At 46.6% G+C, this 24498-nt stretch overlaps 1 protein-coding gene across 7 annotated transcripts in view; it reads right to left on the reverse strand.

The window, feature by feature from the left end:
- SON (SON DNA and RNA binding protein) overlaps positions 1-24498 on the reverse strand; it is a 202383-nt gene that overhangs the window by 177666 nt on the left and 219 nt on the right. For 6 of the 7 annotated variants that reach the window (XR_012750403.1, XR_012750402.1, XR_012750401.1 and 3 more), the window contains exon 2: positions 16862-16983. The exons of the other annotated variant lie outside the window; for it this stretch is intronic. Coding sequence is in view for 2 of the 6 variants with exons in the window: in XM_075335006.1 (XP_075191121.1) it covers positions 16862-16980 (119 nt within the window). In the remaining 4 variants the exon portion in view is untranslated. The remainder of the gene's footprint in view (positions 1-16861; positions 16984-24498) is intronic. 7 annotated transcript variants of the gene reach the window in all.

Here is a 24498-nt window from a genome sequence, read left to right on the forward strand (position 1 = left end):
TGCCAGCGAGTGTGGATGACGTCAGACACATCATGCACCGCGGCTAGAGAAGAAGGAGCACAAAGATGGACAAAAGAGGCGGCGCCGGAACCAGACAACGGAGACGCGCATAAGACCCACAGTGCGACCGTTAGATAAGTATTATAAAGTGTTTTTTATGTTATACCCCCGGCCTGGCCCCTTATATACAGCATGTTAGAATGCTGTATATAAGAGCCCGGTGGTGGTGGCCGCAGCTTATAGGCCAAAAAAGTGGTGACAGGTTCCCTTTAATGTCATATCTGTGTAACTACTAGCTGATATAATTTTTCTTTGGATCAGTGTGGCTTTAAAAAAGTCCTGAGTTTCATATTCCGGTATGACCTCCCTCCACTTTAAGGGTCCTCCGACTCCTGTCCCCCCACGATCAATGTGGTCTTAACCTCATAACGACGGCCGTACGACTTAAAGCGGCGGCAAAACAGGGTACTTATTCTGTTCCGCCGCTTTAAAGCGGCGGCCCGAAAAAACCCTGTAGCGCCCCCCAGCGACCGAAAATCTCGGGGGTTTCAGCTACCGGGGGTAGCTGAGACCCCCCAGATTATGAATCGGGGTGTTTTTTTTGGACCCCGATCATGTGATCGGCGGTATACACTGTATACCGACGAACACATGAAAAAAAAAGAAATGGCCGGTAAAACTGATTTCTTTTTCATCTGACATGATCAAACATGTCAGATGAGAAAGAAATCTAACCCCCTAGTGCCCCCAAAGCCCCCGGTACCGGAGAGTCCCCCCACCCCCACCCCTACCCCCACCGGACATCCAAAATGGCGCCGAAGCGCACAGAAAACTGCCGCCGGCGCCGGCTCTGCAGTCATTTCCCTCCGATCTGAAATGATCAAACATTTCAGATCGGAGGGAAATGTCCTCCCCCTGACCCCTCCTCCGGTCCACCGGAGCCCTCTGGTCACCGGAGCCCCCTCCGGTTCTCCAGAGCCACCACCCCCCTCCCCCCTCCGGAAGATGGCGGCGCACAGCGCGCGGCCGCATTCATTCTGCTCTTTCTGCCGCATGTGACACGTCACATGCGGCAGAAAGGTGTCCCCAGGTCCCACTAGGTCACCCCCCGTCACCTCCCCCCCAAGCCCCCGGTTATACGTTACCTGTCTGCCGCTCCGTCCCGCGATCACGCCGCCTCCTTCTTCTTCAATGCTGGCGGCGCATGCGCAGACAGCGGCTGTCAGCTGGATCCCTGCAAGCAGGGATCCTGCTGACGTCGCAACTGCACAGGCTACTCCACTGTGGACCGGGGGAGGGTGAGTGCGGTAATCTGCAGTCACACTCCTCACATGGAGAGACTGCTGTTCCAGAAAATGGGGGGTACGTTCTGTGAGCGTGCCCCTCATATTCTGGAATGAGGTTACTGCAGGTCACTCTGCCCTAGGTTGGACCGGGGCAGTGTGAGTGCAGTATTCTCAGATTACTGCACCCACACTGCTCATGGAGAGCTTGCTCTTCCAGAAAATGGGGGATACGTTCCCTGAACGTGCCCCCCATATTCTAGAAGATCCAGAGTCGGCGTGGGACCTCCTCCAAAATGGATTACAGCGACCGGAATTTCTTTATTTTCAATAAATTGGTAAAAGAGGAATGTTTCGGGGAGTGTTTTTCTAAATAAATTTTTTTTTGTCTTTTTTTATTCTATTACTGACTGGGTTAGTGATGTCGGGTATCTGTTCAGATGCCGTGACATCACTAACCCCAGGGCTTGATGCCAGGTGACATTACAGCTGGTATCAACCCCATATATTACCCCGTCTGCCACCGCACCAGGGCGAAGCGCCAGGATTGGCGCATCTAATGGATGCGCCACTTCTGGGGCGGCTGCGGCCTGCTATTTTTAGGCTGGGAAGAGTCCAATAACCATGGCTCTTCCCACCCTGAGAATACCAGACCCCAGCTGTCCGCTTCACCTTGGCTGGTGATCTAATTTGGGGGGGACCCCACGTTTTTTTTTTTTTTTAAAAAAACGCCTGGGGAGCCCTCCAAATTGATCACCAGACAAGGTGAAGCTGTCAGCTGTGGTTTGCAGGCTACAGCTGTCTGCTTTACCCTAGCTGGCTATCAAAAATAGGGGGGACCCCACGTCGTTTATTTTAATTATTAATTTTTTGGGGGGCTAAATACAAGGCTAGGCACCCTTTAGTGCCACATGAAAGGCACTAAAGGGCGCCAGCTTAGAATATGCAGGGGGTGGGACGTTATATATGTTTGACATCTATCCATTCATCCATTGTAGCATTTTACGCTGTGTGCCCACAATCAGGGTTTGCAGCGTTTTGGGCGCAGAGTGTTTTCCCTGTGTCCATGACGCTGCGTTGTGCTGTAGAAGCACAGTGGAAGGATTTTTAGAAATCTCATGCCCACTGTGCTTCTTTTCTCCGCAGCATAAACCGACCTGTGGCGCAGCTTCCCGAGCCTTAGCATGTCAATTTATGCTGCGGAGATGAGTGTTCTCTGCAGGTAGCATAGAGCTCCACAGCGGCCTGAACCCAAATCGTGGGCATGGGCAGCTGCGTTCTCCCGTGGACAACACTCACATCTCTGCAGGAGGCTGACACTGTACTGGACGCCGTGTCGCTGGATCATGGCCACATAGCCTAAAAGTGAGACATTTGTTGCAACAGCAACATTTTTGTGAAGTACCTGTGGATTCAAAATGCTTACTATACTCCTGAATAAAATCCAGTTTCCAAAATGGGGTCACTTGTGGGGGTTTTCTGACGTATAGGTACCCAAGGGGCCCTGCTAATGTGACATGGTGCGCGCAATTTATTTCAACTTTTCCAGAATTCAAATGGTGCTCCTTCCATTCCAAGCCCTCCCATTTATCCAAACAGAGGTTTTTGGCCACATGTGGGGTATCCCTGTGCTCATAAGACATTGGATAACAACCTGTGGGGTCCACGGTTTGTTGTTGTCTCTTGAAAAAGTGAGAAATTTGATGCTAAAGCAACAGTTTTGTGAAAAAAATGAAAATTTTCAATATGGCAACCTAAGCTTATCAAATTCTGTGAAGTACTCGTGGATTCAAACTGCTCACTATACACCTAGATAAAAGCCTTGAGGTGTCTTGTTTCCAGAATGAAGTCACTTGTGGGGGACCGCCACTGTTTAGGCACCTCAGGGGCTCTCCAAATGCAACCTGGCGTCCGCTATTGATTCCAGCCAATTTTGCAGTCAAATGGCACTCCTTCCCTTCCGAGCCCTGCCATGCGCCCAAACAGTTGATTTCCACCACATATAAGGTATCGCCAAACTCAGGAGAAATTGCACAATAAATGTTATGCTGAATTTTTTCCTTTTACTCTTGTAAAAAAAAAAGCTACCTGGTTGAAATAACAATTTTGTGGTAAAATTTTATTTTTTTTTTTTCATGGCTCAACGTTATAAAATTCTGTGAAGCACCTGAGGGTTCAGGGTACTCACCAAACATCTAGATAAATTCCTTGAGGGCCCTAGTTTCCAAAATGGGGTCACTTGTGCGGGGTTTCTGCTGTTTAGGTACCTTAGGGGACCTCCAAATGCGACATGGTGCCCGCAATCTTTTTCAGGCAAATTTCCTTTCTAAAATTCAAATATTGCTCCTTTCGTTCCAAGCCCTCCCATTTGTCCAAACAAAGGTTTCAGACCACATGTGAGGTACCACCGCGCTCATAAAAAAGTGGTTAACAAACCTTGAGGTCAAATTTTTGGAATTACCTCTTGAAAAAGTGAGAAAATTGATGCTAAAGCAACATTTTTGAGAAAATTATTAAAATTTTCAATATGACAACGTAACGTTAACAAAATCTGTGAAGTACCTGTGGATCTAAAATGCTCCCTATACCCCTAGATAGAAGCCTTGAGGGGTCTAGTTTCTAAAATGGTGTCACTTGTGAGGGGTTTCTTCTGTTTAGGTACCTTAGCGGACATGTAAATGCAACATGGTGCCCGCAATCTATTTCAGCCAAATTTGCTTTCCAAAATTCAAATATTGCTCCTTCTGTTCCGAGCCCTCCCATTTGTCCAAACAGAGGTTTCTGACCACATGTGGGGTATCAGCGCGCTCATAAGAAAGTGGGGAACAAGTTTTGGGGTCCATTTTGTTGTGTTATTTCTTCTAAAAGTGAATAAATTTGGGTTAGAGCAACATTTTTAGGTAAAATTTAATTTTTGCTTTCTTTCATTCCACATTGCTTTTGTTCATGTGAAGCACCTGAAGGGTTAATAAACTTCTTGAATGTGGTTTTGAGTACTTTGGGGGGTGCAGTTTTTAGAATGGTGTCACTTTTGGGTATTTTCTGTATCTAGGCCTATTGAAGTCACTTCAAATGTGATGTGGTCCCTAAAAAACTGGTTTTGTAAATTTTGATGTAAAAATGAGAAATTGCTGATAAACTTTGAACCCCTCTAACTTCCTAACAAAAAAAAAATTTTGTTTCCAAAATTGTGCTGATGTAAAGTAGACATGTGGGAAATGTTATTTATTAACTATTTTGTGTCACAGAAATCTCTGGTTTAACGGTATAAAAATTCAAAAGTTGAAAATTGCTAAATTTTCAAAATTTTTGCCAATATTCAATTTTTTTCATAAATAAACACAAAAAATATTGTCCTAAATTTGGTACTAACATGAAGTCCAATATGTGACGAAAAAACAATCTCAGAATCACCGGGATCCGTTGAAGCGTTCTAGAGTTATAACCTCATGAAGTGACACTGGTCAGAATTGCAAAATTTGGTCTGGTCATTAAGGTGAAAATTAGCTCCGTCACTAAAGGGTTAATCTTGCGTATATATATGGCTTGTCGAGAAAGCCTGTGTCTTAGGCTGCTTTCACACTATGTCTTTTTAACATGCGTCCTGAACGTTTTTTTAACGCAAAAACGGATCCAGTGCAAATGCGTTTTCATTTCAATGCATGTGCAATGGACTCGCGTTAACATGCGTTCACCTGCGTTTGCGTGCGTTATAGTGAGGATCCAGCGAGTTGCAGTTTTTTAACATCTTTCAAAAACGCTACATGTAGCGTTTTTGAGCTGCGTCCAAATACTGCAAATTGCTGGATCCTAACTAAACAGCACGCAAACGCAGGTGAACGCTGGCATGCTGATAGACAGGATCCTGCTTGCTCTACTGAGCATGCCCAGAAACCAGCCCCGTGATCAGTCTCTCTCTCTCCTACCTCTCTGTCTCTCTCCTCCCTCTCCTCCACCTGAGAGCTGCGGACACTCGTAACCAAGGTAAATATCGGGTAACCACTTATCTTAGTTACCCGATGTTTACGTTGGTTACGTGTGCAGGGAGCCCGGCTCCAAGCAGCTGCAGACGCACGTAACCAAAGTAAATATCGGGTATCCAAGCAAGTATACCCGATGTTTACCTTGGTTACGAACCTCCGCAGTTGTAAGAAGCCGGCTCCCAGTCTGGCACATTTAGTTTCCATCACTCCCGATCACATGACTCCAATGCCCGCCCCTAAACATCCAGTGACAGGATCCTGCAAAGTAACACATGCGTTTGCATGCGTTTTTTGCTGTAAAAGCAGGATCCGCTTTTGCAGCAAAAAAACGTTCAGGACGCATGTTAAATAAACGTAGTGTGAAAGCAGCCTTAGCTGGTCTCAGGAATTTGTCTAGGTCTGACCCTTGCTCGGATCTTCGTTTACTAGCGATGCATTTCTGTGCAAAACTGCGAGCTTGGAGAAACAAAAAGGGGTTTCCAGCAAAAGTTTGGAAACGTTGTGATAGTATTTCATATGGAAGTATTGAATACCCAGAATCCATTACGTCTGCCACAGACACATCCCTGCCTTGCTAGTGTGTCGTATTGTATTGGAGTCGTGCCCCTAAGGAATCTCAGGTTCCCTACAAAAGGCTGGAATGGTGTGTTACAGGCGCTAGCCCCACAATTTCCATTCCTTAGTAATAAATCTGTTTCGTACTTGCTAAACTCATCACTGGCAACCATTCACAATTTTTAGAAGTGGTGAAAAAGTTACAGACTTTACCACAAACATGGCAGTCCAAAATGTGCGCCTTTGGTATAACAAAATACTGGGGCAAAGAAGGGAATTTTGTTACTTACCGTAAATTCCTTTTCTTCTAGCTCTTATTGGGAGACCCAGACGATTGGGTGTATAGCACTGCCTCCGGAGGCCACACAAAGCAATTACACTAAAAAGTGTAAGGCCCCTCCCCTTCTGGCTATACACCCCCAGTGGGATCACTGGCTCACCAGTTTTAGTGCAAAAGCAAGAAGGAGGAAAGCCAATAACTGGTTTAAACAAATTCTCTCCGAGTAACATCGGAGAACTGAAAACCGTTCAACATGAACAACATGTGTACCCGCAAACAAACCAAAAATCCCGAAGGACAACAGGGCGGGTGCTGGGTCTCCCAATAAGAGCTAGAAGAAAAGGAATTTACGGTAAGTAACAAAATTCCCTTCTTCTTCGGCGCTCTATTGGGAGACCCAGACGATTGGGACGTCCAAAAGCTGTCCTTGGGTGGGTAAAGAAATACCTCATGTTAGAGCTGCAAGACAGCCCTCCCCTACGGGGAGGCAACTGCCGCCTGCAGGACTCTTCTACCTAGGCTGGCGTCCGCCGAAGCATAGGTATGCACCTGATAATGTTTGGTGAAAGTGTGCAGACTCGACCAGGTAGCTGCCTGGCACACCTGTTGAGCCGTAGCCTGGTGTCGTAATGCCCAGGATGCACCCACGGCTCTGGTAGAATGGGCCTTCAGCCCTGATGGAACCGGAAGCCCAGCAGAACGGTAGGCTTCAAGAATTGGTTCTTTGATCCATCGAGCCAGGGTGGCTTTAGAAGCCTGCGACCCTTTGCGCTTACCAGCGACAAGGACAAAGAGTGCATCCGAACGGCGCAAGGGCGCCGTGCGGGAAATGTAGATTCTGAGTGCTCTCACCAGATCTAACAAATGTAAATCCTTCTCATACCGATGAACTGCATGAGGACAAAACGAAGGCAAAGAGATATCCTGATTAAGATGAAAAGAGGATACCACCTTCGGGAGAACTCCTGAATAGGACGCAGCACAACCTTGTCCTGGTGGAAGACCAGGAAGGGAGCCTTGGATGATAGTGCTGCCAGCTCAGACACTCTCCGAAGAGATGTGATCGCTACCAGAAAAGCCACTTTCTGTGATAGTCTAGAAAGTGAAACCTCCTTCAGAGGCTCGAAGGGCGGCTTCTGGAGGGCAACTAGTACCCTGTTCAGATCCCATGGATCTAACGGCCGCTTGTACGGGGGTACGATATGGCAAACCCCCTGTAGGAACGTGCGCACCTTAGGAAGGCGTGCCAAACGCCTCTGAAAAAAGACGGATAGCGCCGAGACCTGACCTTTAAGGGAGCCGAGCGACAAACCTTTTTCTAACCCAGATTGCAGGAAAGAAAGAAAGGTAGGCAATGCAAATGGCCAGGGAGACACTCCCTGAGCAGAGCACCAGGATAAAAATATCCTCCACGTTCTGTGGTAGATCTTAGCAGACGTGGGCTTCCTAGCCTGTCTCATGGTGGCAACGACCCCTTGGGACAATCCTGAAGACGTTAGGATCCAGGACTCAATGGCCACACAGTCAGGTTCAGGGCCGCAGAATTCCGATGGAAAAACGGCCCTTGGGACAGTAAGTCTGGTCGGTCTGGGAGTGCCCACGGTTGGCCGACCGTGAGCTGCCACAGATCCGGATACCACGCCCTCCTCGGCCAGTCTGGGGCGACAAGTATGACGCGGCTGCAATCGGATCTGATCTTGCGTAGCACTCTGGGCAGGAGTGCCAGAGGTGGAAACACATAAGGGAGCCGGAACTGCGACCAATCTTGCACTAGGGCGTCTGCCGCCAGCGCTCTTTGATCGCGAGACCGTGCCATGAAGGTCGGGACCTTGTTGTTGTGCCGTGACGCCATTAGGTCGACGTCCGGCACCCCCCAGCGGCGACAGATTTCCTGAAACACGTCTGGGTGAAGGGACCATTCCCCTGCGTCCATGCCCTGGCGACTGAGGAAGTCTGCTTCCCAGTTTTCTACGCCGGGGATGTGAACCGCGGATATGGTGGAGGCTGTGGCTTCCACCCACATCAGAATCCGCCGGACTTCCTGGAAGGCTTGCCGACTGCGTGTCCCCCCTTGGTGGTTGATGTATGCCACCGCTGTGGAGTTGTCCGACTGAATTCGGATCTGCCTTCCTTCCAGCCACTGCTGGAAGGCTAGTAGGGCAAGATACACTGCTCTGATTTCCAGAACATTGATCTGAAGGGTGGACTCCTGCTGAGACCACGTACCCTGAGCCCTGTGGTGGAGAAAGACTGCTCCCCACCCTGACAGACTCGCATCTGTCGTGACCACCGCCCAAGACGGTGGTAGGAAGGATCTTCCCTGTGATAATGAGGTGGGAAGAAGCCACCACTGCAGAGAGTCTTTGGCCGTCTGGGAAAGGGAGACCTTCCTGTCCAGGGATGTTGACTTCCCGTCCCATTGGCGGAGAATGTCCCATTGAAGTGGACGCAGATGAAACTGCGCAAACGGAACCGCCTCTATTGCCGCCACCATCTTCCCGAGGAAGTGCATGAGGCGTCTTAAGGAGTGCGGCTGACTTTGAAGGAGAGCCTGCACCCCAGTCTGTAGAGACCGCTGCTTGTCCAGCGGAAGCTTCACTATCGCTGAGAGAGTATGAAACTCCATGCCAAGATACGTTAGTGATTGGGTCGGTGACAGATTTGACTTTGGGAAGTTGATGATCCACCCGAACGCCTGGAGAGTCTCCAGTGCAACATTCAGGCTGAGTCGGCATGCCTCTTGAGAGGGTGCCTTGACCAGTAGATCGTCCAAGTAAGGGATCACAGAGTGTCCGTGAGAGTGCAAGACTGCTACCACTGCCGCCATGATCTTGGTGAACACCCGAGGGGCTGTCGCCAGACCAAATGGCAGAGCTACGAACTGAAGATGGTCGTCTCCTATCACGAAGCGTAGAAAGCATTGGTGCTCTGTAGCAATCGGCACGTGGAGATAAGCATCTTTGATGTCTATTGATGCTAGGAAATCTCCTTGAGACATAGAGGCAATGACTGAGCGGAGGGATTCCATCCGGAACCGCCTGGCGTTCACATGCTTGTTGAGCAGTTTTAGGTCCAGAACAGGACGGAAGGAGCCGTCCTTTTTTGGAACCACAAAGAGATTGGAGTAAAATCCTCGCCCCCGTTCGAGAGGGGGGACAGGGATCACGACTCCTTCTGCTCTTAGAGAGTCCACCGCCTGCAGCAGGGCATCTGCTCGGTTGGGGTGTGGGGAGGTTCTGAAGAACCGAAGTGGAGGCCGAGAACTGAACTCGATTCTGTACCCGCGAGACAGAATGTCTGTTACCCACCGGTCTTTGACCTGTGACAGCCAAATGTCGCAAAAGCGGGAGAGCCTGCCACCGACCGAGGATGCGGAGGGAGGAGGCCGAAAGTCATGAGGTAGCCGCTTTGGAAGCGGTTCCTCCATTTGCTTTCCTGGGGCGTGAGTGAGCCCGCCAGGAATCTGAGCTCCCCTGTTCTTTCTGAGTCCTTTTGGACGAGGAGAATTGGGCCTTGCCCGAGCCTCGAAAGGACCGAAACCTCGACTGCCACTTTTTCTGTTGAGGTTTACTTGCTCTGGGCTGTGGTAAGGAAGAGTCCTTACCCTTGGACTGTTTTATGATTTCAGCCAATGGCTCACCAAACAGTCTGTCTCTAGATAATGGCAAGCTGGTTAAGCATTTTTTGGAACCAGCATCTGCTTTCCAGTCCTTTAACCACAAGGCTCTGCGCAAAACCACAGAATTGGCGGACGCCATAGCGGTACGGCTCGTAGATTCTAGGACAGCATTGATAGCATAGGTCGCAAACGCAGACATTTGCGAAGTTAGGGACGCCACTTGCGGCACTGCTGGATGTATGAAAGCATCCACCTGTGCTAAACTAGCTGAAATAGCTTGGAGTGCCCACACGGCCGCGAATGCTGGAGCAAACGACGCGCCGATAGATTCATAGACAGATTTCAACCAAAGGTCCATCTGTCTGTCGTTGGCATCTTTAAGTGAAGCACCATCCTCTACTGCGACTATGGATCTAGCCGCAAGCTTGGAAATTGGGGGATCCACCTTTGGACACTGGGTCCAGCGTTTGGCCACCTCAGAGGGAAAAGGATAACGGGTATCCTTAGAACGTTTAGAGAAACGCTTGTCTGGATGAGCGTCGTGTTTCTGGATCGATTCTCTGAAATCAGAGTGGTCCAAAAAAGCACTTAATTTACGCTTGGGATATAGGAAATGGAACTTCTCCTGCTGTGCAGCTGCCTCCTCTGCAGAAGGGGCTGGGGGAGAAATATCCAACAGCCTATTAATTGCCGATATAAGGTCATTAACCATGGCGTCACCATCAGGGGCATCCAGATTGAGAGGGGCCTCAGGATTAGAATCCTGGTCACCGTCCTCAGTCTCATCACAGAGAGACTCTTGTCGCTGAGACCCTGAACAGTGTGAAGACGTGGAGGGTCTTTCCCAGCGAGCTCGCTTAGGCTGCCTGGGACTGTCATCTGAGTCAGAGACTTCAGCCTGTGATGCTTGAGACCCCCCTGAAGTACGGATTAGTTCCAACTGAGGGGGACCGGAGAGCATAGACACAGCAGTGTCCATGGTCTGAGCAACTGGCCTGGACTGCAAGGTCTCCAGGATTTTTGCCATAGTCACAGACATTTTATCAGCAAAAACTGCAAAGTCTGTCCCCGTCACCGGGGCAGGGTTCACAGGCGTCTCAGCCTGGGCTACCACCACATTAGGCTCTGGCTGACGAAGTGCCACTGGGACTGAACATTGCATACAATGTGAGTCTTTGGAGCCTGCCGGTAGATCAGCCCCACATGCAGTACAAACAGTGTACACAGCCTGTGCCTTGGCACCCTTGCGTTTTGCGGATGACATGTTGCTGCCTCCTCAGAGCAGTACAGGGTGTCCAGCCAAGAAGCGACCTTACAGTGCAAATATATATATATATGGTACCAAGAAAAAAGTACACTAATATAACACTGAGGCACAAGTGGGGCCAGCACTAAAGTGCAGCTTACCGCCCGCTTAGGAGCGGGTGTGTGGTCGCCGAAATCCCTTTAGTCTGGGTCTCCCAGAGCCTGCTGCCTTTCCCCAGCCAGACCGCATGTGTAATGGCTGCCGGCGTCCTTGTGGAGAGGGGGGGCGGGCCCTGGGCGTATACAGACGAAAAGCGGGAAGCCTGCTTCCCACTGTGCCTAGTGAGAGGGCTGGAGCATGTAAATAAAGCTCCAGCCCTCGGCGCTGCCTATTGAGCAGCGTCTCTCCCCTACCCTGATTGACAGGGTGGGGGGCGGGAACGAAGCGGCGCTAGGCCGCAGAAGCCGGGGGCTAAAGTTAGAAGCGCCGCCGCCGTAAAAGCGCGGTCGGCGCAAAGTCCCCGGCGCACCACAAGTCGCAGCTGCGCCGCCGCTCCAGTAGCGGTCGGCGCAGTAGTTCCCAACATGTAACGTCACTCAGCAAAGCTGCAGTGACCTAACCCCAGCGCACAGCGCTACTGTCCCCGGCGCACTATAACGCTCAGCAAGCCTTGAGAGTGTCCGTGCCTGCCGGGGACACAGAGTACCTGAAAGTTGCAGGGCCTTGTCCCTGAACGGCACTCCCGCTCCAAATCCAGCAGGTTCTCTGGGTCTGTGGATGGAGCCCGGCCCCAGGGCTTGGGGGCCGGCAAGATCCCACTTCCACAGAGCCCTCCAGGGGATGTGGAAGGAAAACAGCATGTGGGCTCCAGCCTCTGTACCAGCAATAGGTACCTCAACCTTACAAGCACCACCGCGGGTGAGAAGGGAGCATGCTGGGGGCCCCATATGGGCCCTCTTTTCTTCCATCCGATATAGCCAGCAGCTACTGCTGACTACAAACAGTGGAGCTATGCGTGGATGTCTGACCTCCTTCGCACAAAGCAGAAAACTGGTGAGCCAGTGATCCCACTGGGGGTGTATAGCCAGAAGGGGAGGGGCCTTACACTTTTTAGTGTAATTGCTTTGTGTGGCCTCCGGAGGCAGTGCTATACACCCAATCGTCTGGGTCTCCCAATAGAGCGCCGAAGAAAAGGTCAATAATGTCCCCCTTCCCGCCGATGATCCCATAATATATACTCCAACTGCCCAATGACAAAGCAGGCGGAGGAACATGACACCATTTTTCACATATCTTCAAAAACCTCTGTGCGCCTCCAAATAAAATGGGAAGAAGATGGAGATACTGTATCATCCCGCAAGTACTGGGATTTTATCTTTTTTGCCAACCACTCTGGTTCAGAATAATTGCACCCCATTGTAAATATTAGGCACAATAAATAGGAACATTTCATTAACTCTGGAATCATTTGGCGGATTTAAAAAAGAAAACAAAAAAACAAAAAAACCATTAAATACTCAGGATAGCAGAGGGTTCACAGATTCATTATTACATTTGAGCCTGTTTTTGTTAAACGTTTTTTTTACGTTTTGAGCCTATTTGTCAGATCATCCTTCCATTTGTACCTTTTTTAAAGTCACTATTGTACGTGGTCTTTATTTTTGATAATTCGCCAATGTGGGCAAAGTTAAGGATTTTCAGAGGATTTTAGCTCATCATTTGCAACTTTTTTGAAAAGTTGCAAAATTTGTTGCAAATGCTTACTTGATACTCCAGCACAGTTGTGGCATTGTAGCAGAACATGTGACCTTTTGCACTACGGTTATAAACAGTTAAAGGGGTGGTTCACCCATATTCATTATTGGCCACATCGATATTATGTTGAGAAACGAGGTTTCTCTCAAATAGTGTTGCCAATAGTGCCTGTGAGAGGCGCTATTGCAAACTGCGCTTCTCCATGGCTGCCCCCCGGGCTCCATGACCTCGGGGATCCGATGATGTCATGTCAACTTTCTGCTCACCTGACATCACTACGGCCGGCCCAGGTCTCTGTTAGTCATTGGGCGGTGGGTGGCGTTTCACTGCACAGCCCAGCACCTCCCTGCTCCGTCCTTCACTGCAGAGCGCACAAGCAGGAGCGATGCTGGCCTGTGATGAGCAGTGAACCGCCACCCAGTGACTCACAGAGACGGGGACCGGCTGCAGTGATGTCAGCTGAACAGTAAGTTGACGTGACATCACTGGATCCCCGAGGTCATGGCGCCCGGGGGGGGGGGGGGGGTCAGGGGATGGGGAAGCGCAGTCCGCAATAGCGCCTCTCACAGGCACTATTGCCAACATAAGGTATTTAAGAGAAACATTGTTTCTCAACATATCATCATTGTGGCCAATAAAGAAGTGGTTTACCCATATTCATTAAGAGTATGTTCACATATGGCATTTTAGCAGCGTTTTTCTTAACCTGAGGCAAAAATGCTGCATTTTACAGTACCAGCAAAATAAATAAGATTTATAAAAAAAAAAAAAAAAAAATGATTTGCTTCTTTTAAAAAAAATTGCAGCATGTCAAATGAATGAGAAAAAAAAACAAGTAAAAACGCTGCAAAAATGCACGCTTTGTACGTGTTTTTTCTGCCACCACTCTTGTTTTTTGTGCAGAAAAAAAACGCTGCAAAAAAAAAAAAACGTGAAGCTACCTTAAAGACAGAATTAAAAAGCATTTTTATTTTGTGCAAAATTAATGAACCCGTGGGTGCCATGTTGATTAACAAAATAAAAAGAATAAATAAATAAAAAAAAAAAAATATCACAAATGATGAATGAAGCCCACAAAGTTGAATATGGCCACACAAGACACTTCTAAATTTTTCTTTTTTGCGTTCTATCGCCATGACTGACAGTTTTTATCCCAATACATAGAGAATATGAAGGGAGTTTCACAAATTTTGCACATGTCACATACAAAGCGCAATTTTTTTTATGGAAGTGGTTAAAAAAAATCTAACATTTTATACTTGGCAGTAATTATCACTGATATGTTAAAGCAGAACCATTAATGGAAACCTGGCTCAGGAGATATTACTGGGATTTACTGTAAACCTTTCCTAAAAGTAAGTATTTTTAATAAATCGGTTCCCGCCCCAAGATGAGGCGCAGCACGGTGGCTCAGTGGTTAGAAATATTTTTTTGCAGTGCGGGGTTCTGGGTTTAAATTCACTGGAGGACAAAATCTGCAAGGATTTTCTCCCTGGGTTTCCTCCCAGATACACAGATATGGTGTCTCTCACTGAGCCCAGTGCTAAATGAAATGTTATCTGTACATGTAAATTCAGTACTAATAGTGGAGACTCCGAACAAACCACTGACAGCTGAATGTGTTATAGCAGACCTTGTGCCAGCTTTTTACTTCTACTGCCGTGTTCCCTAAAAATAAGCCAGGATCTTATATTATTTTGGGCTCCAAAAAATGCACTAGGGCTTACTTTCAGGGGAGGTCTTATACTTTGTATTGGCATCAGAGATTGGGTTGCTTGATAATGGAAATGAATATTTTCTCCTAAAACCCACCCACCCCTTTGTGCCGGTGATTGGAATGTGTGTTAATGGAAATGAATATTCACTCCCTTCCCCCACCCACCCCTCTGTGTCGTGTCAGTGATTCAGTCAGACTCACTACTTAGTGCCTAAGGATCATATCACAATCCTTGGACTGTCCGGCGGCTCTCCTGATCGGAGCGTGTCAATGTGTATTTGTATGTAGCTGTCATGCTCGGGTGAGAAGAGCCATTGGCCAGTGCAAGCATTGCGATGTGGACCTCGGGCTCTAACATGGCAGTCTGATTGAATCACCGCAGCCGGCACACAGAGGTGGGAGGGTGAATACATACTATTAGGCTGTGTGCACACACTGCGTTTTTTTGCTTATTTTATGCGTTTATGCATACAGTTTTGTCACAAAACTGCATGTAAATCCTTATACTATTAAAGGGAACCTGTCATCAGAAATTTAGCTTGAAACCTAAAAGTTTCCCCCTCTGCAGCTCCTGGGCTGCATTCTAGCAGGTTCCTGTACTTTTTGTGGCCCCTTTTAAACCAAATTAAATACTTTATAAACTTGTACCTTTTGCTATGTAAATTTTGTAAATCGTCCATGGGGGCGGGCTCTCTGGTGACCATTGCTGTTCCTCCAGCAGATTTACGCCGCCCCCCAACGCTGAATTTCATATCTCAGGAAGCCGCCCCTGGGCGCCTGCGGTCCCGCGCATGCGCTGTGCGACTGTAGCGGGACTGTGCACAGTGTGCACGTGTGACCGCTGGTGACGCTTTGCGCAGGCACGAGGTTATTGGCGGCGCTGTGATTGTCATCAGCAAGTGCCGCTCATAACCTCGTGACCGCACTTTCCCCTCTTCCTCCAGCGTTCTGCGCAAGCGCTTGCTGGCCAGATGACCCGACGTCACCTCTTACCCTGCAGCAGGGCAAGATGGGAAAGATGGGAAGGAGGTGACGTCAGGTCATTTGGCCGGCGAGCGCTTGCGCAGAACGCTGGAGGCAGTGGGGGAAAGCGCGTCCCCGAGATTATGGGCGGGCAATTGCGATGCAATCACAGCGCCACCCATAATCTCGTGCTTGTGACACACGTCACCAGCGATCCTGGTGTGGGCGGCACCTCGGGCGCAGTGGGCGGCGTCCTGATGGATGAAATGGAGCGTGGGGGGACGGCGTCAATGTGCTGGAGGAACAGCAACGGTCAGCAGAGAGCCCGCCCCCATGGACGATTTACAAAATTTACATAGCAAAAGGTACAAGTTTATAAAGTATTTAATTTGGTTTAAAAGGGGCCACAAAAAGTACAGAAACCTGCTAGAATGCAGCCCAGGAGCTGCAGAGGGGGAAACTTTTAGGTTTCAGCTAAATTTCTGATGACAGGTTCCCTTTAATGTCAATGAGAATCCTTAAAGGGGTATTCCCATCTTCCAAATCTTACTCCAATATGTAGTAGGTGGTGTAATAATAATATTAGCAAATACCTCCAATTAGAAATGCAGCATAGTTCTTCTGATTCACTGTCACCTACCTCATGTTCAGGGCATTGCAGGACCTTAGGTATCCATGGTTACGACCACTCATAGGTACAGTTATTTGCTCGTGGTCATAACCATGGATACCTTAAATCCTGCAATGCCCTGAACATGAGGTAAGTGACATAGTAAATCAAAAGAACTACAATACATTTCTAATTCAAGTAATTAGCTACCGTAGTAATAATAATAATGATTAATAATAATATTACTACTACACATTAGGATACTATCTTGGGAGATGGGAGTAACCCCTTTACATTTTAACATTTGTTGCATTTTTGTTCCCTTGTAGATTTGGTGCAGAAAAATCTGCAGCATGACAATTGTTTCAGCATTTTTCCACCCCAGAATGCATGAAAAATTCATTGGGGAAAAAGGCACGGCAACAAAAAAATGCGGCACGGCAACAAAAAAATGCGGCACGGCAACAAAAAAATGCGGCACGGCAACAAAAAAATGCGTTTTTCCTGCCAAGACATGCAAAAATGGTGCAAAAATGTATGCAACCAAATACTCAATGTGCGCACATCTGTAAAGGGCACTTATCAGAGACCTGCAGCATGTAAAATTACGGAAGAGACAAGGGGGCGGCTCCCTTCAGTGGTTCTTCCCCAGTACAAGTAGGAAGAGACCTGTCAATCAAGTGAAGCCGCTTACCTCTTGACTTTTCCTACCACATCATTTCAGAATAAAACATCGCTGTTTGTAGCAAGGAAACCTGTCTGTGCTTCATGCTGTGAAGGTTCGGACAGCATGAATTCCCTGACAGGTTTCCTTTATATCCTATGCCCCCCCTACCCATATAACACTCACAGAGGTCCAGGAAGCAGAGATATGGGGAGCGGTTTGTTGGGGTCCTCACACTGTGGAACGGCTGTCCCTGTACCTGCCTGTGATATGGAGAGATCGCTCTTATCACCGGTGATTTTCATTCCCTGACAAGCAAAATAGCGAAAAAACAAAAAGATCAGTTTTTTTTACTTGTTAAACCTGTAGAGCGGCTATTTCGTTAGTCAGGGAAACACAAAGAACACAACATCGCTCTTAACATGTCAAAGGCAGCGCCAGGACAGCTCAATCAGCCCTACAAGACCCAAACTACAGTAGATGGGAGACCAGCGGGATATTGAGCTTTGGTTTCGTTCAGACGCCAATTTTTGTTTCTTGTACGTGAAAATAAATGGACTAATTTTCAGCAATGTTTGGTCAGTGTCAGATTGTATTAGTATTTTATCAGTAAATTTCTCAAATGCAAAAAAAACAACAAAAAAACAACACAAATTTGCATATAATGTATAAATATTGTAATGCTAATAACAGACAACACATGGAATACATCTGTGTGCCGTCAGTGATTTTTATGGATCTATAAGGGGTGTTTTGGATTTTTCTTGCGGAAACGCGATCCACACAAAAATACAGGCATGCACATAACCCTACATTATGAGTATGTATTCGTCTGAATGAGGCCTAATAAGGGTTATCTTTTATTTTTTTTCGTGCATGTAGCTCCTACGGGTGTTTACTGGAGTGCGCCCCTCAGTACACGACCTACCAACGTATACATTTATAATAACGCTGAAAAAATATGGACGACCGTCCCAGCAATAACCTTATTTACACGCAGCCCTGCTCTTATGTAATCAGGGAGAACTTTCCAGTCAAATCTATGACGTCAGTGTGAACAGAGCCTTCCATGGGTTTTACAGTCATGCAATGATGCCCCCCCTGGATTTCCTGTGGGACTTCCTATGAACCTGTAGGTGCAGAGCTGCAGCCTGGACTCTGGGGCTCTGAACTACTGGTGCTTTCCTACATCGGAAACCACGTGGGAGGGAAAGGGGGGTTTTCATGAGTTCGGCAACATGGTAATGGATTGCATGTCTTTCATTTCACATTTCATTGGTGACAACCAAACTGACGAAAAATCATGGTAAAAGCACGTGTTATTTCCCCCATGCTGCTTCATCCACAAACTGTGAATTAATATGATCATTGCACTGCAATCGCCTACTAAAAAGACTCTTAAAGGGATTGTCCAGGGATGTGACTGAAAGCAGGTGGCCAAATTGAGACAGCCTGCTGTTTACACACTGTCAGGCTATGTGCCCACGCTGCAGAAAATTTACGGAATTTGCCGCCATTTTTTCGCGGAAATTCAGCGGATTTTTCAAAAATCCGCAGTACAGCTAGTCCCCAGCCATTTCTATGGCATTTGGGAACTGCTGTGCCCATGCTGCGTTTTTTTCCGCAGCGGAAATAATGTGGATTTTCCTGCGGAAAAATCAACAGCATGTGAATTATTCCTGCGGATTTCTCCCCAGGGTCCCATACTTACCTGCCTTGATAGCAGCGGTGCAGACTGGAGCGCAGTGGAGCTAGGAGCAGGAAGGAGGTGGGTGGGGCCTGCACGAGCTCCGGTCATGTGACAGCCAGAGCTAGTGCAGGCCCACTGACCTTCTCCTGCACAGTGCACAGATACGCCCGGAGAGTGAAGTGCTGCGTGATGGAGGCAAGTATGAACGCCTCGATCACTCCAGCACTTGTTCTGCATTGAGGATGCAGTGCCGAAGCCATGGTACTGTATCCTCAATGCAGGACATTCCACTGTACATCCGCAGCATGTAAAAAGACAAAAGGATATAACCGCAGGACACTCTCCCCGTGGGCACATAGCCTCCCGATTCCCTGGTGCGAGCAGGCGATCACGTGACCATATGTATGTGATTTGCATACTTTTGGTCCTGTGTGGACTACACGTCTTTTCATTAATTCAATTCTACTGAGAAGCTGAATGCGTCTAGTGGGCATGTGACCGCAAGTGCACATAGCAGATGCATGTGGTCGAGTGGCTGCCCGGAGAAATTGTGACAGCGTTCGCAACGCATAGCCTGGACAAACCCCCATAACGCTGCTGTATAAGTGACACGAGGCCAATTCATTAGGAGGCAACGCAATGAATTTGGCACATCATTCTCCAATCTGTCAGTCTGTGGAAATCTGATTTTTTTATTTTTTTTTTTATACAAATACGCACAGATAGATATAGATATATATATATATATATATATTAGATATAGATATATATAGAGAGAGAGAGAGAGTTGTGTTATCAGCTATAATTTTTATTGTTTCGGAGAGTATAGTTTTTTATAGTGCAGGTCATTATGGACTCGAAGATACCAAATTTATGGATTTTTAGGGTGTTTGGCTTTATTCCTAAATAATACATTTACTATTGTATAATATTTTCTGTGGGTTTTTAAACACACAACACTTTTTTTCCACCCTTTATTTTTTCTTTACAATAATCACTAGTCCAGAAAAGGGTCTTGAACATAAGAAGGAAGACAGATCCCCAGCACAAAGAACGTCCATAGAAACTTGAAATAAAAGTCATGGTCATGACTAAGGACAATCGCGTCTGAAACGCGTAGATCGGAGGAGTTGTGCGTTATTCCTTCTTCCCCCTTTTTAACCATAATTGGAATAAAATGAAATTTTAGCTTTATTTCAAGTTTCTATGGACGTTCTTTGTGCTGAGGATCCGCCTTTTTTGATTGACTACAGGCTTCTTGACCCACGAGCACCGTCCGGATTTTCGTTCCTGGAATGACTACATGGTTGTGAGCTGATTCACTCTTTTTTATGATCTTGAACATAAGTCTCTATGATTGCATTGATGATACTCTGTACTACATGTGCAGTACAGTGCATTATCTAACCTGTCATGGTTGGACTGACCGTTCATCCAGCAAGCCCCACATACGGCAGGATCAGAGAGACTGCTGAATAGAGTGGATAGAGAGGCCATGGTTAGGTCTCCGGCTGCCATAACAGCCTATCAGCACCACGCGATCGTGATGTGGGGGTGCTGATGAGCTGAGGGAGGGAACGCTTTCCTGTACAGGCTGGATCAGTAGTCAACATGGCATGTACAAAGTTTTATGGCTGGGATGGCACACAGCTGTGGTCCTGGCTGCTGCAGTGGTTGCCCAGCTCTGTGCACAGCTCCTGTGCCCGCTCCATTCTTGCACGGTACATGTATGGTGTGATATATAACACTACCACGACGTACATGTATGACAGGGTATGTGAAGGGGTTAAACATATGTTATAGGGGTAATCATAGCCCTTTTTTTAAGCTATGGACAGGGAGTATCAGAAAATGAAAAGAAAAAAAAATATGAAAACACTTTGGTTTTCCATAGACTGCATTATTATTGCATTATTCAAAGCAGAGCCATTTATTTAGAGAATGGAAACTGCATTTTCTTGCATAGTCTAAAAGATTCCTATCCGTTATGCGCTTTCCCCTATTGAATGCTACAGAAACACAAACGTATTGGCTTAAATATGTTTTCCTAACTGTACAAACGGATACGTTAAGTAAGGGTATGTGCCCACGTAGCAGATTTGTGTGCAGATTTCATGCACACAAAACTGCATGTTTTGGCAGGAAAAACTCAGCAAAAAAAAAAAAAAAAAAAGTTTATCGCTTTTTCTTGGTGGGGGGGGGGGGTTTCTGGCATTTATCCATTGGATTTTTTTTAGTCATGGCAATGACAGGGACCCGGTCGTTGACGTGGCAACTCTGGGTCATCCCCATGACAACCCGAGTTACTGAGCTACGGAGAGCCTCACTCACCATGCTATATGCAGGGTGGGTAAGGCGAAGTGCCAGAGCGGCGAGTGCAGCACTGACAGAATACACTACAATGATCGGGGCACAAGCACTGCAGTGGATTATATCCACAGCAAATAATAAAATGTTGAAAGAATTGACGTGGATTATTTTTTCTGCAACAAAATTTGCAAGGAAAAAAAGAAGCAACGTGCACAGCAAGTCAAGATTCTCACACTTTGCTGGCATGCCTTTTTCCTTGCAGTATAGATTAAAATCTACAGGAAGCGAAGTATTGAAACTGATAAACGCAAAGATGTTTGTACACCTGATACTTATACTTGAAAGAGATGAGTCCCATTCTCCTGTCTGTAGTTGGTGCGAACTTCGTGTAATCCTCCACAAGGCTGTAACAGAAAAATCCAGGGACCGGACGTCGTCCTTTTGGTTTATCTTATTTATGAACCAATAAAGTAACATAGGTCTTATTTGGGCCAAAACATCCCTTCTCAAGTTATAAAAATGCACACCTTATTTTTACGGCTTGAAAAATGCCCTATTTGGGTCGAAACGTCATGCATCAATAAAGTAACCAAAAGGACGACATTTTGTGCCCTAGATTTTTCCGTGACACCCTTTCCCCATCGTATTCTATTCCTCTTTAATGGCACGTTTTCTGATTTACTTGACATATGGCTATGTTCACACATTGCGTTTTTCAACTTTTTTTCATGAAGTTAATACAAATTAAAAACTATATTTTTATAGTAACAGCAAAACCTATGATAGTCCAGAAATCTCATGCACACAATTGCTTTTTTTTTCCTGACTGAAATTGAAAACTGCTGCATTTTTGAAAGAAGCAGCAAGTCAATTCTTTCAGCGTTTTTGTTGCTTTTGAGGTGAATGAAACTAACTCTGTATAAACATGCAATGTAAACAAATGACGCACCAAACGCAGCAACACCTGCTTTTTGGAAGCAGCTTTTTTGCTGCCAAGAGATCAGGTTTGGATGCAGAAGAAAAAAAAAAAACAAAAAAAAACGTGTGACCACAGACTATTCGACTGTTCTGCTAAAAAAAAATTCTTCTATTTATGTAGCAGACAATAAGGACAGTTTGTGCAGAAAATGCAAAAAAAATGCACCTGACGGCAAGATAAGTTGTTAAAATTGATCTTTTTATTATAAAATTACAGACTACTGTCATACAATTGTTTTTTTTTCATGGATTTACCCCGCTAAAAAGTAGTCACATGATCTCTTGACTGATGAGCGGGCACTATCATGCTTGGTACTCATAACAAGCAATTGGACGATCAGATAGGGGCAACTCGAGTACCAAGCATAATGGGAAACCATGGAGAACGCGAGCATTTTTCCAGATTTCCATTATACTCTGTACATAGGTCGCACCCATCCGAGCACCTAACTGCTCGTTACAAGAATCAGGGCATGGTAGTGCCCACTCATCACTAGTTACGAGTACTGAGCACCCGAGCAATGTAGTGCCCGCTCATCACTAGTTACGAGTACAAAGCACCCGAGCATTGTAGTGCCCGCTCATCACTAGTTACGAGTACAGAGCACCCGAGCATGGTAGTGCCCGCTCATCACTAGTTACGAGTACAGAGCACCCGAGCATGGTAGTGCCCGCTCATCACTAGTAACGAGTACAGAGCACCTGAGCATGGTAGTGCCCGCTCATCACTAGTAACGAGTACAGAGCACCTGAGCATGGTAGTGCCCGCTCATCACTAGTAACGAGTACAAAGCACCTGAGCATGGTAGTGCCCGCTCATCACTAGTAACGAGTACTGAGCACCCGAGCATGGTAGTGCCCGCTCATCACTACTTACGAGTACTGAGCACCCGAGCATGGTACTGCTCACTCATCACTAGTTACAAATTCTGAGCCCCAAGCATGGAAGTGCCCGCTCATCACTAGTTACAAGGTACGAGCACCTGAACATGGCAGTGCTCACTCATCCCTAGGTAACATTATCCAAGCATAGTAGTGTTCACTCATCACTACTCATGACTATGCATATTATTTTAAAAAAACAAAATCACAAACGCAAGACTGTGTTACAAAATCGCATGCACTTGTTTTGAAGCGCATCCGTCTGCATCTGTTTTACGCCCGTCTTACAATATAAAAACATTTAAACTTTTGAAAGTTATCAAAAAGTGATGTGAACCCATCTGGAATTCACCTTTGTCGCCCCCAGATGTGATCACGTGATTGTACGTCGCCGCGCTGTGTGTATACATATATATCCTATAAGTCGGCGCGCTGTGTGTATACATATATATCCTATAAGTCGGCGCGCTGTGTGTATACATATATATCCTATAAGTCGGCGCGCTGTGTGTATACATATATATCCTATAAGTCGGCGCGCTGTGTGTATACATATATATCCTATAAGTCGGCGCGCTGTGTGTATACATATATATCCTATAAGTCGGCGCGCTGTGTGTATACATATATATCCTATAAGTCGGCGCGCTGTGTGTATACATATATATCCTATAAGTCGGCGCGCTGTGTGTATACATATATATCCTATAAGTCGGCGCGCTGTGTGTATACACATATATCCTATAAGTCGGCGCTGTGTGTATACATATATATCCTATAAGTCGGCGCGCTGTGTGTATACATATATATCCTATAAGTCGCCGCGCTGTGTGTATACATATATATCCTATAAGTCGCCGCGCTGTGTGTATACATATATATCCTATAAGTCGCCGCGCTGTGTGTATATATATATATCCTATAAGTCACCGCGCTGTGTGTATACATATATCCTATAAGTCGCCTCGCTGTGTGTATACATATATATCCTATAAGTCGCCGCGCTGTGTGTATACATATATATCCTATAAGTCGCCTCGCTGTGTGTATACATATATATCCGATAAGTCGGCGCGCTGTGTGTATACATATATATCCTAGAAGTCGGCGCGCTGTGTGTATACATATATATCCGATAAGTCGGCGCGCTGTGTGTATACATATATATCCTATAAGTCGCCGCGCTGTGTGTATACATATATATCCTATAAGTCGCCGCGCTGTGTGTATACATATATATCCTATAAGTCGCCGCGCTGTGTGTATACATATATATCCTATAAGTCGCCGCGCTGTGTGTATATATATATATCCTATAAGTCACCGCGCTGTGTGTATACATATATCCTATAAGTCGCCTCGCTGTGTGTATACATATATATCCTATAAGTCGCCGCGCTGTGTGTATACATATATATCCTATAAGTCGCCTCGCTGTGTGTATACATATATATCCGATAAGTCGGCGCGCTGTGTGTATACATATATATCCTAGAAGTCGGCGCGCTGTGTGTATACATATATATCCGATAAGTCGGCGCGCTGTGTGTATACATATATATCCTATAAGTCGCCGCGCTGTGTGTATACATATATATCCTATAAGTCGCCGCGCTGTGTGTATACGAATATATCCTATAACTAGAGACACAGAATGCTGGGAGCAGTAGTGTCAGTCACAGGCTGAGGTCTGCAGTCCTTCTAAAGAAACTATAACTCCCCACATGTACCTGGCTGCAGAGCATGCTGGGAACTTTTACTTTCACACTATATTTAATACCAATAAAATAAATACAACAAACATGCAAAATCCATTAACGAAAATAAAGCCCCTCCTCTCATCGTGCAGGACGGGCATGCTGGGAGTTGTAGTGCCGCCCCTTACTCACAGGGGGCGAAGTTCTAGGCCCGGATGGCGCACATTGCACCAGCCCTACGGTCACACACGGCGCTGTGTAGGCCC

This window comes from Anomaloglossus baeobatrachus, chromosome 2 (assembly GCF_048569485.1).
Source record: "Anomaloglossus baeobatrachus isolate aAnoBae1 chromosome 2, aAnoBae1.hap1, whole genome shotgun sequence".
Classification (NCBI taxonomy): Eukaryota; Metazoa; Chordata; class Amphibia; order Anura; family Aromobatidae; genus Anomaloglossus; species Anomaloglossus baeobatrachus.